Below are 16569 nucleotides of genomic sequence, written 5' to 3' on the forward strand. Positions count from 1 at the left end.
TCACTGTCTCGTCTCTCCCGGGAGGGCGCTGCGGAGTGCGGGGACAGCCGTACATGGCAGGCAGAGGTTCTCAGTAACCATAAATACGCCCTAAATCCTCTTCAGTTTTATATCAATTCACTGTCATCCCGAGGTTTGTTTATTTTCTCTCCAGAAAATAGACAAGCAAGAGCGAACTGGAGCATGTAAATAGTATCAGACCTTTAAAGTAGGTAAGGACCTTTAAAACAGTCTCAAACAGAGCCTTGTCAAGCTCCATAGGTGCTGGTCTTGCATTTGAGGTGGGTGCACCTTGCCTGACACCAGATCAAAATTGGATAAGGAATTAATCTCTAATCTGCATTTTAACCCCCAATGGGTAGATGAAGGTATGCACAAGCCCTGCATTCACTCACAGGCCCCCAAAGCCTGCAGCCTGGTCAGGAGACTTTTAGTAACATTTCTTTTCACTAGGGAATCTATCAGCTCTGTTTGACAGCCTGTAATTACTGCCTTTTCTTTCCAGTGTTTCTTTCTTTATAAAATAAGCTGAACTCTATTTGATCTGCACTTTTGCCACAGTATCCACCAGTATCAAGTTGTGTTTAGCATTAGCAGGACTTAGGAACCGGAAAACAAGGCCAGAGGCAGGCAAATGAATTTTAGCAGATACATGATGTTCCCCCAGGTTTTATAAAAATGGGCTGCTGAGTATCCAGAATCAGCACTGACATTAAAGGAACAATGCGGTAAGCTCAGCTATGACTTGCCACCTCTTCCCTATCCCATAGCTGGGAGATGTGGCAGGTGTTTGAGAGAACTGGATGGCAATTTGAGATATTTACTAGGGAAATTAAAGAATCAAAGGAACAGGAAGGTCACAGAGAAAATCAGAGTATTGAAGGGTGAGAGGAAGGAGCATAGCATATAAATCTATCCAAATTGAGTTTCATTAGTGCATTGTTCATGGAACAGTTTGTTTCACTCTCTTAATTGGGTGAGATGGAGAAGACAGTGGTAACAATTCAGCAAGATCCCTTCTGAAGTAACAAGGCTGGTAAGAAAACTTATGTTTCTTCCTCCCGAATTCCCCTTTCTCATCAGTCAATACTGTCCAGCCCTAAAGATTAGGAATCAGATGGTTGCAAGTGTAAGCTCCTATCTTCAGTTTCCCAATGCTAAATTTTCCCGGGGGGAGGTGCTGACGCAGGAGAGAAATACCACAGGTTGGTCAACCCTTGCACAAAAAAATTACTGAGGACTTTGCTGAAAAAATAAAAAGCAGAAGTGGTACGTGTCTGGCAGAGAGAAAGCTCCCGGCCTCGGCAGCAGCAGCTGCTGCAAGGCTCAGATGCCAACCTGAGTTTCACAGAAAGCTCTTTCTCCCTTCAGCGATCTGAGACACTTCGGTTGATCTGGGTCTAAACAGAGAGGAAAACATAGGTGGCATTTCAGACTCACAAGGGTGCCCATCTTACACTGAGATCTACCAGAATTCGAAATCTTAATGGAAAAAAGAATGGAATTAAAAGAAAAAGAAAAAAAAAAAAAAAAAAAAAGAAAGAAAAAGGGGAATTCAAAGACTATTCAAGCACGTAGTTCTGAACAAATAGCTTCTAGATATCCTTAAAGCTAACAGAAGTGGGCCTGGAGGGGATTAAAAGAAACACAAAAGCATGAGTAATTGGAATAGGTAAACACTGACTATTTCCTTTTCCCTGATACTTGCTTTAGTCATATTTCTGCATATAGAAATCAAGTGATGTGAGTCTCTATCGTCTGCTCACTCATTCCACTCTCATGCTTCAGCACACAGAATTCACTTGTCTGGGAACTTCTTCTAAAATAAAAGAAGCAAAACCGAGAAAATACCAGAATAACAAATAATTATGTTCCCCACAGACTGTGATGCTGTAGGAGTTTGCACTGAAAGCTGAACCTACCAGCATGATTCCCAAGGAAACTTCTTGTCTCCCGGCTGTGCAGCTGCACTTGAAGAGAAAGCAAAAGAGGCTGCAAACAGCTCCTAAAGAAGGGGCAAGTGGTTGGGAATCGCCTCCCCGCCAACAAAATGCATTTGGCAAAACTTTACTTAATTCTGCATTACTCTTTCTCTCTGTTGCTGGAAAGCAATCATCACTCAGTCTGATAAAAATGTAAAGACTAATGATGCCTAGAAAATATTATGTGTGCATTTATTTTACACAAACTGCTTTGTGCTGCAAGAGGATGTCTCACTGGCACAGTGCAAAGCTCCCCTGAACTGAGCGAGGATTACAGAAGAATCATTTTCTGCTGAAAAAAATCCTTTTTTCAAACACAACAGCTAGTTAATAACTAACCGCAAGATGCACAGTAGTTAGTACAGGAAATAAGCTCATACTTCAGTGGAAGTGCAGGGGGACATTAGGTAAACAGATTAGTGGGACTGGGTCTTGGCCAAAATACTGGTATTCTAGAGGTATGCTGACAATCGCTGCTGGATTTTTCACTGTTCTTTCAGATGGTTCACAGCCACTTCTCCCCATCTTACCAAAATAACTGCTCCTCTACTGGAGCCGTGTTTTCTGCATGAGGTCTGTGCAAGAGATGCAGATCCTGCTGCCCGCAGAGCCACTTCCTGCAGCAGACGGCTGTGCCTGTGTAGCTTCTGCTGGCCAAACAGATTGCAACAGACCTGGACCATACGTGTGGTTCTCATAAGATGTTCATCAGCAAAACCAGTAATTTGCTGGATAGGTGAGAGCATCTGCAGCGGTGCTTGTATGTACAGGAGAGCCTGTCCTGATCATTCAGCATACTGCAGACTTTGTTACAGCAGTAAAAGTTGTAGCCATTTTGCAGTTCTTTTTTCTTGCTGTTTCACAGCAGAAGCCTTGCTGTATCATGTCCTGTTAAACTAGCTTGGAGCTTTTAATCCTTTGTTAAATTCACAGTTCTGTGCTGGTTTGGGTTTTTTTTAATTCTTGTTAAGTGAAGGAAAATCTGAACTACACTTGTCGGTTGTAAGTATAAAACTCAATGGTGCTATCCCACTTTCTTTCCTCACTACTGACTTGTCACTTAGGCATCAGGTCCCACAATGATTAATATTTCACTTGGCTCTGACTGATGCAAACTCTTTGACACTACTCTCCTCCCTGGCAACCAGGTACACCTGGGGTTTTCCAGAATGAAAACAAAGGGACAGTGTCAAAAGCCAACCTACGCTCTCTGGAGATAATTCCATATGTTTAGAAAATGACTGTGAGGTTAATTTATTGCAGTTGTGTGTTTTCTGTATCATCTTTTCTGCAAACAGAGCCACAGCTGTAAATTTTGTGAGGTCTGTTTTGTATTAGAAAGCCACAAGGAATATAAAGGTGAGGAGATAATTTCAATAGTTCCTTTCTTCTTGGATATTTTGGTGGTGGTGATCATTGAAGAAACCAAGCACAGAATTTGAAGAAAACATGTATTTTTCGACTGAGAGGAGGTTAACAGGTGGGAAGCAAATGGAAGGGTTTTCACAGTGGAGAGGAGGCAGCAGTGGGTGCTTGCTGAGAATGGTTTTATTCAACGTCTTCATTCACTACCCAAAGAAGAGAGTATGCACAGTCTCCAGGTCTGTGGGTGTTTCTGGCCTCCTTAGAGCAGTCAGATGCAATGCTGATGGCAAAGAAGTCCTGCAGTATCTCACAAAACTGAAGATAAGGCACAACGTTGGCATAGGAGCTGCAATGTGGATAAATGTAGGGTAACGCTTGTACAGGAAAATAATCCAAACCAAAGCTCTTTGATGCTGATCCTAGAACCAGCTGTCATGGCCCAGGAAAGAGATCCTAAAGTCACTGTTGACACTTGTCTGAAATCATCAGCCAAGTATGTGTCTGCAGCTAAAAAAAGCCAACAAAATGTTGGCCAACATCAGGAAGAGCATTGAGAGAAAGACAAAAGGCATTACTTTGCTGCTATGTGTAGCCTTAATATGCCACATACCGAGGCCAGCTTCCTTCCACGCCTGGTTCTCACGGAGAATAGGAACATACCATTAATTAATCAGTGCAGAAGATGGAATAAAACCATGATTTGTGGAGAGTCTGAAGAGATGAAACACATTTTAGCTGCCTCCAGCCTTAGAAAACAGCAAAGAAAAATGTGTGTGCTTTGACATCCTTGAGCAAGAGGTTGTGCTTCTTTCTGAAACAGAGGCTTAGATCAAAGTCTTTAGCACCATCTCCTGATTTCATGGCTTACAGGAGGATAAAGATTACTCTCTTTGTCTTTCTAAACAAAGATTTTCCAAGCATTGTGTCTCTATCAAGGGGTTGCTCAGGATTTACAAATGCATGATGGCACTTTATCAGTCACATCCTAATGCTTCAGGATAACCCTGGTACTTGATTCAAGATGATTAACATGCCAAGAGGCTTATCTAAAATGCCTCTTTGTCTTTCCCTCGAGGCTGCTTACATTGCTTCCACCTGCAGTAAAATTAAATACCTATTTATTGACTAAACCCACTGCCAACCAGCATTAAAAAAGCGCTCTTCCATTAAATGGTATTCTACTGCCAGAATTTATCTGCAAAGCAACAGAATTCAACCCTTAAAAAGTAATTTAACCTGTGCAGAGCCAAGAATGAGATTGAAAGAGCAAGATCACACTGTTTGAAAAGAGCAACAAATTTAATAATCGCTGAAATGAAAGTCTGTTCTGGCCATTGCTTTGGTACCCGAGTCTTGAGCAAGAGGCCCAGCGGTGAACAGACAGCACATCTCAACCATGTCTCATCCATGTATGGTGGTATTTGCCAGCTGCAGGAAAGTATTTGAGGAAAGTTATGCAGCCAGTGACCTTCTCATCCATTTTGCTGCCTTTCTGTTGCCAACTGACTTGACTGAATGACACAAACGTTGCAGCTACTGAGCAGATCCTTGCAGTATGCTGAATTTTGAATGCTTCATATATTAGAGCTTTAACGTCTGGCATGCTCAGGAAGCTCCTCTTTTTTTAACAGGCTTCTCCTGGAAAGCAGAAGGCACTTCTTTTTTGTGTAAATGTGCCATGCATTCAAAAACGCTACAAGAAAACTGCAGTCTGCATAACAAAAAGAACGAAGAGCAGCACGGATTAAGGGCAGCGCAATGTCAAATCAGAGAGGAGGGATGGTTCAGTCTTCAGATGGGAAAAAAATAACAAGGCAAATAATCTGTGTTTAGGTGAGACATATGCAACTTCTGCGTATCAATGAGAAGTTGCTTGAGAACCGTGATAAATCCTTTCTTACCAGACCAAACTGCACATGAGAAAGGTAGACTGAATTCTGCTTTGCTACAGTCACATAAACCTATTGTGATTCTACTTCAGGGAACACACTGGTAAATACTCCTATTTATTATGATTGCACATTTAATGAAACAGTTTACAAAGGCAGGCATGGAGGAACATTAGACTGCTAACAGGGGACCCATGGCATGAGTGTACATTGCTATCTGTCCAGACTGTGGGATTTCACACACAGTTCTGGAAGAAAAACCACAGTAACAGATGTCTGCTTGAGGCACATAACCCCTTCAGCTCTAAGGAGTAAGTCTTTGGCTAATAGACCTGCTTAGTCCCAGAAGCCAATGAGCAGCCACTTTGTACATCTTATGCTTCACTCTATTAAGAAGTATAATAAAATGCAACATGCCATTTTCTGTAATTTGATTTACCCCTTTTTGCTACCACCTAGCAATGCTACATAGCATTAAATCTTCTCTTCCAGCTTAGGCTCTCCTCCCATCTGCCCCTTTATTTGTTTTTCCCCTTCTGGTTTCTCTCCACACATTTGATTTATGTATTCGTTTTTAATTTGGCTCCTCTCTGCATTAGCCTTAGCATTAGGCAGCCTGGAAATGATCCTGCCAAAGAAACTCACTATGCAAGGCTACAGTAGAAAACAAGCAGCAGAGAGCTTCAAGCAGTAGCCGCTGGTACCCATCCTACACTAATGATGACTGTAGGAAAATGATTGTTCTGCCAGCGCAGAGAAGCCACTCATCAGTGCAGGAAACCCAGGGCAGAACAAGCCTGGGTGCAGAAAGCAACTGGGGGACTGGGTAACTGACACTGCTGGGCTTAACATATACCAGTGACAATGGAAAAGGCATTTGGTCTTCTCAGCAGGTCCATGTGAAACATTCTGACCATGCTGAAATAGAGATGCTGAGCACTGATAAACTCAGCCTGGTGGCAGCAGCATTGGGGCATTGCATCTCTGCTCCACATGCTATGGGGAGATCACACTTTTCTGCCTAATCCAACCAGGGCTCAGAGTGGGTTTTGTGAGCCTCGAAGCTTCGCGAATTAAAACAAAAGCCAAATTTAATAAGAGACTTCCATGTTCAGGATGGCTGAAGAGAAGCCAGCTGACAATAAGGTTTCTTTGCAACACCAATGTTTAGTTTCACGCCTACGTTCTTATCCTTCCTGCTATTATAAAATGTTCTTCCGTTATTGGAGTGAGCAACTGTGATAAAGCAGTGACTCATGTTTCCCTGTCTTTGTCTAGCTGTATCACACTGAAATGAAAACCCCAGTCCAACTGCTGTGCAACTGTGCAAAATCAATTCTACAAACCCCAAAAGCCCCAGAACAAGGTCCAAACTGCAACAATATAGTGAAAATTTTAGTAGGGCCTGTGGTCAGCTCTGCAGCTGGCTGTCAGGGAACTGGTGGCACAACTCCTATATTCAAAGTGCATGAGCCTCTGTGCATGAAAAGCCTCTTAGTCCCAGACATGTTTATGTAGCACTTCTAGATGCCTGGGCTCAGACGGACAGCAATGCTGCTGGGAAAAAAAACCCACAGAAATATATACATGTATTAAAAACCCCCTAAAATCAACATTGCCTACATCGAGGAGTATCCATTGCACAGCGTTTGTTTCCTCCTAGTGGACCATTATATTATTGCAATGGTGGCCTCCACCATTTGAAATTGTTCATTAGATTAAGGGTGCTTGAATTCAATGTGCAGAGAATACCCCTAACTTACAGCTGTCTGCTCTTCCAGAATGTTGATTCTAGAAGCACTTGAATATTCCACAGACTATTTTGATGAGTCACACAATTACTGCAGAATCAGTACTTTGTTAACCCTCCTAATGAACACTTACATATTAAAAAATAAGTGTAGAACAGAAATACAGTTTTACTCTTGGACAGGAATCTTCCACTGCTTTAACATGAAGGATGTGTACCACATTTTCATGTAGAATTTCAATGTGAGGTGGAAGTTGCACATCTGCAGAAGAATTTTGTAATGTTTAAAACTGGGTAAAATAACCAGTTCACTTCGTATTATAGAGACTATTTGAGGAAAGCACTAAGGAACAGGGATTTCAGAAAACACTGGAGCATGCAAGCACATAGACCTACTATGTTAATAGGTACATGATAATCTATTATTGTACTAAGGGGGAAAAAAAATTCAAATGGTCTCTGTGATGCTCATTTTCATGTTCAAACAGCTCACATACATGAGCAACAGGAACATTAAGGTACCGTACAGAAAACTGTATATACATCAAAATAAGATTTCACCACTTTGTGTCAACATTCAGAAATGTGACACTTCTCCAAAACAAACTCATTAGATTTTAAATCAACAAAGACTTTGCTTCTGCATCTTTGCTTCCCAGGAACAAAAACTTATGGAACCCATTTCCCTGATGCCCAAACTCCAGGAAATGTTTTATTGGCAAACTCCAGAAAATAGTTTTATGACTCAGGAGACTCATCTGAAACTTCAGAACTTCATCTCTCAGAACATTAATGCAGCTTTCAGTGAATTTTTATTCCTTCAAGAGCAGCCAGGCTTTGCTGCTAACAGGAAAAAAAGTCTCTGAAGGAAAACCCAACTAAGAGCCAGGTTTATGATTACAGTAGCACTGGTGTACAGCACTACTCACAGTGTAACTCTCCCTTTAAATAAACAGCACACCCATGACAAAACAGACATTACAACCTCAAGATTAAGATGAGCTCAAATGTGTATTTGACAAAAATACAGAATTATCCAGTGTCATATTCTAATAATACAGAAATAACTTTGTTTTGGATAAAAGCAACATATTTGATAATTTAAGGTTAAAACAACCTTCCATATGCATCAGTACTCAGCCAAATAAAAAATATCAAGTACCTTTACAGTCAGAACAGGAAGAAACAATAGAAACTAAATGTATTTGACTGCAGCTTCCTACAAGTAGAGGTCTCTCTCAGACAGTAGTTGCCCCTACTATAGCACTCCTGCAAACCTTCTTTTTCTACCTCTGTGCCACCTTCTCTATTTTTATGCTTTCTGCCAAAGTTCAGACCAGTCAGCGAAGACCTTAGCCTCTGAAAGTCCCACATCGAAAATACATAGCTTTCTTCAATCTTAACCAGTTGTACCAAACACACCCTTAAAAACAAACAAACAAACAACCAACCTCTACTGCCCCTATCATCTGGAAGAATCCTTAAGGGGCTAGGATAAAATGTCAGCTTCTTGAGAAGGCCTTTCTTCTAGCTCTGAGGTAGTCTCGCTGTCTCAGGACATTGAGAGCTTGATCTTACACAGGCTGCAATTATGCTAATGGAGCAGGTTTAACACAAACCTGCCCTCTGCCATCCCACTCTTTGGGTTTTGCTTTGTAGTCATTTGCATGGTAGGTAATAAATCAAAGCTATTTAATTTAAGGAAACCAACATGACAGCCATTAATGCAACCATCTCAAACAAGACAGACAAGTGCCATATGAAAGGAGAATAAGAGCAATCCTTGTCTCATCCCTCCTTTCCTCCTTGTTTCTAGCTGTTGCCAAAGCCTTTTCCTGGCCATGTCAGTTCTTTTTGTAAAATTAGTGGAACCACATTAGCAGTTAGCCCAGGGAGGCAGGAGTTATTTAAGACACATAGAGCCTAAGGCCACTTAGTAAGAAAGGTGTGCCTCCTCCCTCTGCAGCAGGAAGAGTCCTCCGGAACCAGCCAGAGCAATGATGAAGCAGACAATAATGATGGGTGGGGTTTCAGTTTTTATTTTTAGCTTCTGGAATAAATTGTCATAGCCTCCCCCACAGAAGTGTCCTGTGGTCTGGGGAAGTCAGCTTCACCGCTAGAGATTGCAAATGAAACTAAGGCTTTCTAGCAGCAAAGACAACCCTGCCACCCCCCTGCCCATCACTCTTTGAGCACTTCATATCATTCTACTTGTTCTCTTCAGAAAGCTCTCAGAGAAACCACCCTCCTAATCCTACTCTAAATACAGGTCTGCAGTTCCGGTAGTATGTTCCTGATACCATATGGTAGTAGGGTCAAGTTTTAACACTGCTATAAAATCAAAGGTAAACTTGCCTTTTAGCCCCATCTTGCTTCGAGCCTTTTATGCTGTCTGTACATAGTTAGCAACTTTGAATTTGTTCTTTTACAGAAGCCACACAGAACAGTAGTGTAACAGGCCAAACATGACACCTGCAGAAAATGCAGCATAATCAGAGGTTAAGCTACATTTTGGCACCACGATTTCTTTCCTGCGACTACCTTTTACAAAGAAATGTATCTAGACCTGTGACTTTAAAACCCCTCCAGGATTTTAGAATCTCCTTTTTGAACACACATTCTACTGAATAGCCTCAGAGTAGTACACATGTATTTGAAAATAAAATTTAACACCTATTTTCTGATGAAGTACATTCTGTGCGTCATTTTAGTTTCATACTCAGTGAGAGGGTACACACACTTTACAGGACAAAAATTTAAACCATGACTATTTAGTAAATTATGTATTGTAGTGATTAAAACAAGACAAGCACCAGAGAGAATACACATGCTGAAGCCTGATGTACATATTACACTGGAAAGTCTTCGGTGACATGACAGAGAACTTGTGGTTTTTCCCCCAGTTACAGGTGAGCAGAGAAATTGTCAGACATTCATTTTGTAGCTTCTACTGTCCACTCTATGCCTCCTTCCTCTTGATGATCAGAGGCCCAACGTTGTCACCAGTTTCCTCATTGTGCTTTGTGTGAGAGCCATCACACAGCGGGAACTGAAAAAAGAAAGAATAAACACATCTAAAGCACATCCACAGTCAGAATTAAGAACCTAGATTGAAATTTCGTTATACCATCTTCTCATTAAATCCCACTGTGACCACAGGCCACAATTTTTGTGCTGAGATCTCAGGTCTCCCTGAGTTTTGGCTGAACACCAGCTTTGTCCATGTGAGCACAGAGTGGATGAGAGGCTTGTTATGAAAAAGCAGCAACTCAACTCCACTCTACTTGGTGTTCCTCCCTCAGGCCATCAAGAGGAAAATGCAGCCCAAGCTGTAACAGTAACCTACCTGGAATATCTCACTCTCAACCTTACCCCATATTCCATTTTCCTGAAGAGCAAACAAAGCTGAGTGCAGTTACAGAAGGTAAGTGGGGTGAGGAAGAGAAACAGGAGGAGATTCTTAGCTGATTTTTTTCCCCCAAGTTTTCTGTAGCACATAATGAAAAAAAAGGACAGTTTCCTGAGCTCATCTCTTATTTAAGATACACGCCTACATATTAGTCCTGCCTCTAGACAGCTAGAGTGGCAAGCCAGCTTTGCTTCATCCCGCTGCAGCTAGCTTATCTCACTGACACAAAGGACCCTTTGAACAAGCTGGCTTCCACATTAGGATTTGGACCTGCTAACGTAAATTAACTGCACTTCCAAGTGACATTGCTATTCATCAAAGGCTCTTATGGGTAGCACTGAGGAGATAATTTGGAGAACTGTCCGTTCCATAAAAAAAGAAAACTAGAACTGCCTGGTCAGAGCAAGACCCACAGAGACTCCTTTAGCCAGCTGTAAATAGAATGCCCAGGTAACAGTCCTTCTGCTCCTGGGCAGCTCTTCACATGCAAGAGCTGAAGGACATTCTGTGAAGCAGCAAGAGTAAAGTTAGATCCCATCACTTCTTAAGGCCTATGCCTCCTGTGCACAAGAAACTCTGGAGACGATCACAGCCATCACACACCAGTATTCTGCATTACTACTGATTCTCATTATTTCTAAGCAAGCAAAAGTTAGACATTACTCAGCTTTTGTCTTTGCAACAGCAATATTCCCTCACAGTACAGTCACAAAGTCTTCAACACTCCACTGATCCCAATGTTCATACTTCAGTCATAGCCTTGAGAAAAAATTAACATCCTATCACCCATACTTAGTTAGAATAAAAGATTTCAAAATATTGCACAAAACCAATATAATGAAGACAATATACTCGCAAAAAAAATTCACAGAGCTCTAAGAATAAAGCAACATGCCCTGTAGGGTAGTGTTACAATCTGGCGGGGAGGGGGAAGAGATTAGGTGGGGTTTTTTGTTTTTCACAGTTACAAAATGTCAAAATCCACACTCCAAGAAGCACGTGATGTTTCAAATAAAGAAATCCTGAATTAGAATAATACTCATGTATGCTGATTCATGCAGGAACTTTATCATCACATCAGTCATTTGTGACTGAATGAGGAGGTACTGACAGATACTTGGAAAAAATCCGAGAAAACAAGAATATATGTTCCTGGGACACTGACCAGCTTCCAATTCAGATGTTCCCAAGCCGGTTATTTTCCCATGCAACACCACTGTCCACTGGTCTTCACAGAAGCATTGACCCAGCTTCCATCAGACATTAACATCTCATATGGCCCAAGGAGGCAAGCCCAAGATCCAGCTACAGCAACATAAATAACAGAATCAAACAATACTACATTGGAAGGGAACTCAAGAATCATCTGGTCTAGCCTTTCTTGGCAAACCATGACCTACACTAGATAGCCCAGCACCATGGTCCAGCTGAATGGTAAAAGGGTCCAACAGTGGGGAGTCTACCACTTCCTTGAGATTATTCCAATGGCTGATTGTTCTCACTGTGATCAATTTTCCTCTTGTGTTTAATCGGAATCTCCCCAGAAGTAATTTGTACCTGTAACCTCTTTTCCACGTGACTCCTTACAGAATCATAAAATATCAGTCACCATCACCTCAAGTTTTTAAGTGTCAAAAATGGCGGGATTCATAGGCTTCAGATTGCATTGAGACATCTTAAATGACTACCAACTGTCTGCTCTGAACTCATCCTTTGGGTTAGCTGGTCTCAGAATAACTGGCTCCCAGAGGCTGGATGCTAGACTTGAGCTTCTCAGGGGGGAAAAAAAAAAATAAAAAAAAATAAAAGGGTAATCACCACCACTTTTCCAGAGCCCCTACTTGGTCACCCTGAAGACCAGACACTAACAGATGGATCCTGGGCCTGACACAACACATTCATCCTTCATTAAGATAAAGCAGGCTAGCAGTAGTGGCAAAAGCTCAAGCCCTGAAGGAACTGTGAAGTGATCTGGACAGATCAGCTTATTTCCCTCAACAGTGCAACGGTTTAGATTCTCTACCACCATTTCTTCTGATGTTCTGTAGCAGAATTCCTTGTCCCGCGGCCTAGGGACTAATACCTCTCTGAAGACACAGAAGTTGCAGGTCACTACAAAAGCAAGCAAATTACCCCTCCATCCCCAGCTCACACAGTTTAAAATGGAGAAGAGTAAGAAAACAAATATTCTAACTTTAGACTAACTAGAGTTTGGGTTTAAGACAAAACTCTTGTCTCTACACTATAAATATGAACACCTGTTTTTTTCCACAAAACTTGACAAGTAATATTATGAAGTGCCTGCAGAACACAACATTGAATAGGAAAGGGCCACTTAAAGAACTACCTACCTATTATTAACAGGTAATTACATCCAAAGACAGACTTATCTAAAGGTATCACCTGCAGGGTTTTTTCAGCACATGTACCCCACAAAGACTTTGGCCAGCACAAAGAAAAAGCCTGTGAATTATACTATTTGAGAAAAAAAAAAAATAAACCAAAACCAACAACTGAACAGAACTCTGTTTTTTAGAGTTATCCCAAAAATCCCTGATACAGTCAAACTGATTTGTTATTCCCCATACAGGAAGAACACCATGTGAAGTCAGCTGGAGTGCATGCACACCATCAAGTGTGCATGCGCTGAAGTATCCCAATCTGAGGTAAACCCTAATTCAGATATTATAACAAAGAACAGACACTTAGAGCAGCCTTTCTCCTCCCCTTTTTTCTTTTCTGAAGCTGTAGCCCTCACGGTAGCTTCCAACACTGGATTCTGGACATCAGTTGAGACTCAACACAAAGATTTAGCAGCAATATTAATATACACATGCATGTACCTGCATGCCGTACAGCCATCAGCACTGCATGTAAACGTACATACTTCCCTGTTCCATAATCACACAATATGTACCTTAATCCATGGAGAACATTGTAGCCATGGTGGGGAGGAATATTTTGTTTTTCAGTTCAGACTATGAACAGAGCAGAGAAGATGAGCCCATCTCCACAGGGCTATTTCAGAGTCAAGTTGTGATGCTGTTTAACTCTCAGTAGTGTTTCAGTGTTAAACCAAATACAGCTACAAATGTTCAACTTCCTGGGTTATTCTCACCCACAAGGTCATGAAGTCAGATCTGACAACAGCAGAAGATACAGCACCTGGAACACTGCAGAGTGTGGCCCAATTAGACCACTGCTTATGACTTGAGAAGTCTAGTGTTCACTGATGTCTCAAGAGAGTGCTAGATTTTAAGGCTGTTGGCCTTGGTTATCTGGCTCTGAAGTTCTGTATTATGTCAGTTTCCACACATTAGCACCTTGACTTCTGAAAAAGCTTTTAAATGTTTGCCAGTGGTAAATGGACAGGACTACTCATACAGTCTCTACTTACTCTCATTATAGATCCCAGAACGATCACTAGAGATAGGTAAATTATACAGAGCTCAATTACATCAAATGTCACACATCTCTATGTCAGATTTAAATCTGATCTTAGTGCTATTGAAAGGCTAGGTATCATGCTTACCACTATTCTTAGGCAAACTGAGTCAACCCAACTTCATATACAAGTAAGCTGGACTGGTGTCTAGACCGGAATTCTAATTGCTCTAAAACAGCAGCTTAAATCATGCCATCATGATTTCCCTGGCTTTACTTAAGAATTACCCATATAACTATTTTGACTTGGTAAGGCAGAAATGCATTAGGTCCATCAAGTCTAGGTTCTTCAAAAGCTTGTAACCACAGTGACTTCTTAGATTACTTCCCATCACCACTGGAAACAATTCATTGCTGTACTTATTTGCATGGTAAAAGGTAGCTAACCGCAGTACACAGCAGTACTACAATAAATTCAGGACAGAACAGTGGTAACACCACCTGTGCAAGACAGGCTCTTCCCAAAACAATTCTGCAGTCACTCCATCTATGAGACTTAAAGATGGGCTCAGACATTGCAAGTTACGATTTGACACCAGCTCTGGTACACCAGGTTAATCAATCTGTATTATTACCACCACGAACTAGTGGCAAGGTACTTTCTGACTAACAGAGTAAACTTCTAACTTCCTCCAGTAAATAGTGTTTAAGGTTCTCTCAGACTGCGGCTCCTGAGCTCATACTGCCAACAGGCTAGTAGTTTTGGATAAGCCTCAGTATTAGCACAGGCAGCACACAAAATAGTATTTGTCATTCATGACTCTGATTACTCCATAGAGTGGCTCTCCTTTCTAGGGATCTGCTTCTTCAGTGCTAGAGAAATATTATGTTCACTACTCTGAGTGACAGTATAAATCTGCATAGTTTTATGGATTAAAATAATGCTACATCTTACTGCAGTACAGTTTAGGTGAAAAAAAGATAGTTTCCTCTAAATAAAGCAGTTTGAAAATAAGTTTTGTTGATAGATGAATGCACATGAAAAAATTGGACTGTTTATTCTTCTCTTACCTTCTTAGATCTCCAACAACGACAGTACACAGCCTTGTCTCCCAGATCTTCCATATCAAATGCATGGACTACCTTGGGGTTATCCTTCTGGATATGGGGATTCACCATTGCTTTGGAGCGTTTGTCTTTAGAGAGAAATCTGTAAGCTAGATACCCAACCACAGCTGCTCCAGCAGCTAAGGAGATTGCAGCAATCCATTCAACTAAAATAAGAGAGAAGAAAAAAAAAAAAAAAAGAGAGACTGTCAGGTTTTGACCACAGCATACATAAAACTACTCAGTAATACATGCCTTCATGCTTGTGTCAACCTGTTTACTTTCCAACAGACCTTTTTGTTCTGTAGTAGTAATGCAGTATTTTAAAAGAGTACTTTCTTTTGACACTCTCCTAGTTAATCTACTCCTTTCTACTGCTCAGAGTTCTCCTTCTCTCCAATCCTTTCCTGCACAAGGATGGAACACATGGGTTTGGGTTTTTTTTAACCTTTTATTTTAGAACCTCTGATATCAACGTTGGTAGAATAGTGTTTTCAAGTCCAGCACATTAAGTACAGCTGTAAGTACACCCTGTAGCAGCAAAAAAACCCCACTGTTGCTTGTTTCAGTTGCAGAAAAGTCACTAAAGAACAACACACAACATCAACTAACTAAAAGGGATCCCCCCCAAGGTATGGGTACTGAGTAGCTTTTAATATAATGCATCTTCTAACTACAAAAAATTAACAGGTGCTTGGCAATGGGGAAATTATTTAATATACTACCACCAGTAACAATAGCCATCTTAGATTAAATCCCTACTGTGGTGTACTGGAAAGAACAAAGATCAAATGCCACTACATTTAAGAATAGCAAGAGTTTATTTTAATTGGATTAGGTTCTGGCTCTCTGAAAGACAACTTCCATTTCAAAAAATCCTCTTCACCATTGCTTTTCTCCTCATCCTCACTTTTCCTCCCTCTGGTTACCTCTAAAATCTTTAGAGTCTTGCTCACATAGAATAATTTCCTTTTCTGCAAGGAGTTTTCCTACTTTTTTGTGGATCTATTGTTTTCTCTCTGCCTTATAAAAACATGCTGGACTTCGGCCCAAAGGTTCTGGTTGCAGCAACAGCCCCAGCCATTTCTCTCACAGCAGCAAAAGGCTGCTCACTCTTTGCTCTTTATCCACTAGTTCTACTCACACACATACTACTCCTAACATGTACATACAGTTTTAGTCTGATTCTACAAGAAATCAATCAGGAATTTAAGTTTTAGCACAACTTAAGAAAACTAGAAGAGTCTCCAGTTGGGAATTTCTATCTTGCCCTTCCATGTTTGCATTGTACTTGAAAGATGCCAAGACAGATGGCATCTTTGGAGCAAGAGGGATTACTACACTAAAAGCTAAGAAACAAAAAACTTCTATTAATTCTTGCTACTTTCCACGGTCAATTAACTTCCTGTATTGCAAGAACAATTGCAAGAACTGTAAGCTTGCACTTAAATAAGTGCAGGTTTTCTGCCCCTGCCCAACAGCCTTGCCTGAAATCCATTTCAAGCCCTTTCCTCAACTAAAACACTGTTAGCTCAATTGCACTATACTGATCCACAAGGGTCTGGATATAGCAATATGTGGAATTAAACAAATACTTGTATAATGTCTGTGGCCCTGTAAGATCAGGGAAGGCAGGCATTCCTTTAGAGTTTTACGTAAGGACTAAGAAATGAAGAAATCTTT

The 16569-nt window shown here is 41.0% G+C and overlaps 1 protein-coding gene across 1 annotated transcript; it reads right to left on the reverse strand.

Annotated features, from left to right (window-relative positions):
• Nucleotides 1-9628: 9628 nt before the first annotated feature.
• CISD1 (CDGSH iron sulfur domain 1) lies at nt 9629-15053 on the reverse strand (the record flags this gene model as incomplete). Its single annotated transcript, XM_010015161.1, has 2 exons — nt 9629-10035; nt 14851-15053. Coding segments are annotated over 2 exons (293 nt in total), but the record flags the coding sequence as incomplete, so codon positions are not given.
• Between the last annotated feature and the right edge of the window lie 1516 nt (nt 15054-16569).

The sequence above is a fragment of the Nestor notabilis genome, unplaced genomic scaffold, assembly GCF_000696875.1.
Source record: "Nestor notabilis isolate BGI_N333 unplaced genomic scaffold, ASM69687v1 scaffold12345, whole genome shotgun sequence".
Classification (NCBI taxonomy): Eukaryota; Metazoa; Chordata; class Aves; order Psittaciformes; family Psittacidae; genus Nestor; species Nestor notabilis.